Source organism: Beauveria bassiana, assembly GCF_000280675.1.
Source record: "Beauveria bassiana ARSEF 2860 unplaced genomic scaffold BBA_S00013, whole genome shotgun sequence".
Classification (NCBI taxonomy): Eukaryota; Fungi; Ascomycota; class Sordariomycetes; order Hypocreales; family Cordycipitaceae; genus Beauveria; species Beauveria bassiana.
Window position 1 is genome coordinate 77,174 of NW_007930848.1, and position 2,034 is coordinate 79,207.

Here is a 2,034-nt window from a genome sequence, read left to right on the forward strand (position 1 = left end):
CGAATTGCATGCATACTGCAGCTTGCTGAGCCGGGCCTATGACGGGCTACCCGCTGCAGCGCTAATGCAAACTGTTGCAGCGCGCACGCTGGTGACTGGCGCGCCGCCTGACGGAGCGTTGGTTCGAAAAGGTACTTTAACTGCCCACTTGTTATCATATAATCGACAAGTACCGCCGCCAACGACCGGGCCGCGGACCTTTATTTCCCTTTTTGGGGCTCTCTGGTGTAGTAAACGCGGGCAGCGGCAAGCTGCACGTTTCGTCCTCTGCCCTGAGAATAATGGAAACACAGACAGGAGCCCCCTGGAATATTTCATGTAGATGTAATTAGAAGAAAAACACGACGTGCAAATTCTTGTTTACTCTGTGCTACATTGGGTAGACAATGGGCGCTGGCTGCCCACCAGTGGTGTCTCCCACAAAAAAACTGCTCCGCAGCCGCCGGCGCTCTTTCGACACATCGACAAACACTGGCGATGCGCCAATAACGCGCGCGTCCAGGGACCCCATCGCCACACACATGACTAGCATCATGCTCTCCCAGTCTGCCTCTCGGGCGCTCCCCCGTGCTGCCTGGCTGTCTGCGTATCAAGAGCCCCGCGCGGGCGCCTTTCGTGCCATTAGCTCGCGAGCCGCCGCGCTTCTGTCGATGACTGCGTGCTCTCGCCGCGCTTCGCTCAAGACTCCTCTGCTCGAGGCCAGCAGAAGCAACAGAAACAGACGGTTGTACGCGACAGGATGCGGCTGCCGAGGCGGCAAGCGCACCAACACGGCGTACATTGCGCTCGGCGGCAATTTGGGGGACCGCGTGGCGGAGATTGAGCGCGCATGCAACGAGATGGACAGGCGAGGCATCAAGGTCACGCGCACGAGCAGCCTGTGGGAGACGGAGCCCATGTACGTCACGGACCAGGACCGTTTCCTGAATGGCGTCTGTGAGGTATGTGGTGCCGCCTGTTTTAGCCCGACGTGGAGTGAAACGTGTCAAGTGTTGGACAAACAGCACTATCACTAAACCACTCATCAAAAACACGAGATACTCGTGTCCAAGTTGCGTTTGAGTGTGGGATTGCAATGCTAATCTATCGTTGCATACAGGTAGAGACTGAATTGCAGCCAATGGCTCTGCTCGATGAGCTCCAGTCGATAGAGAGGGATCTTGGCCGTCGCAAACTCATTGACAAAGGTCCCAGAAATATTGACCTCGACATTCTACTCTACGGCGATGAAAGGATATCAAACGAAAGATTGACTATTCCTCATATTGGCATTCCCGAACGTGAATTCGTCCTGCGACCATTATCAGAGTTAGCCCCCCCCCGCGTTTCTTTCAACCTCTCCCCCCAAGCCTTCTTCATTCTGACCAAAAACATCGCTCTGTGTCTAGACTCATCCCGTCCCAGTCAATCGACCCTTCCAAGCCGTGGAAGCTCGTCCAAGACTACCTCAACGATCTCGCCGCCGTCGGCGAGCCCCTATCCTCCGTCACCCGCATCTCCGCCAGCGCGGCACCGCTCACGCCGCTGACACCCAACCGCACATCCCGCATCATGGCCATCCTCAACCTCACGCCCGACTCCTTCTCCGACGGCGGCAGACATGCAGCAGCGCCCGACCTATCCGCAACCATTCTCGACATGGTCCGCGGCGGCGCCACCATCATCGACGTTGGCGGGCAGTCCACCGCGCCGGGCCGGCCCGAGGTCACAGCCGACGAGGAGGTCGCGCGCGTGCTGCCGGTCGTGGAGCTCATCCGGTCCATGCCCGCGTGCCGCTCCGTCGCCGTCAGCGTGGACACGTACCGCGCTGGTGTCGCCGCGGCGGCCGTTGCCCGCGGCGCCGACATGATCAACGACGTGTCCGCGGGGCAGCTCGACGCCGCGATGCTGCCCACCGTCGCGCGCCTCGGCGCCACCATTTGCCTGATGCACATGCGCGGCACCCCGCGCACCATGGCCCAGCTCGCCGACTACCCAGACAGCGGCGACGGCGGCGGCGGCGTGGTACCTGCCGTCGCCGCCGCGCTGCGGGCC

The 2,034-nt window shown here is 60.5% G+C and overlaps 1 protein-coding gene across 1 annotated transcript in view; it reads left to right on the top strand.

Annotated features, from left to right (window-relative positions):
- Nucleotides 1-386: 386 nt before the first annotated feature.
- The window catches only part of BBA_05140 (folic acid synthesis protein), a gene marked incomplete at both ends in the record, with an annotated part of 2,033 nt that continues 385 nt past the window's right edge, over nt 387-2,034 (top strand). Inside the window, 3 exons of the mRNA XM_008600237.1 lie at nt 387-941; nt 1,100-1,308; nt 1,389-2,004. Of these exons, the coding sequence (XP_008598459.1) occupies nt 387-941; nt 1,100-1,308; nt 1,389-2,004 (1,380 nt within the window). The remainder of the gene's footprint in view (nt 942-1,099; nt 1,309-1,388; nt 2,005-2,034) is intronic.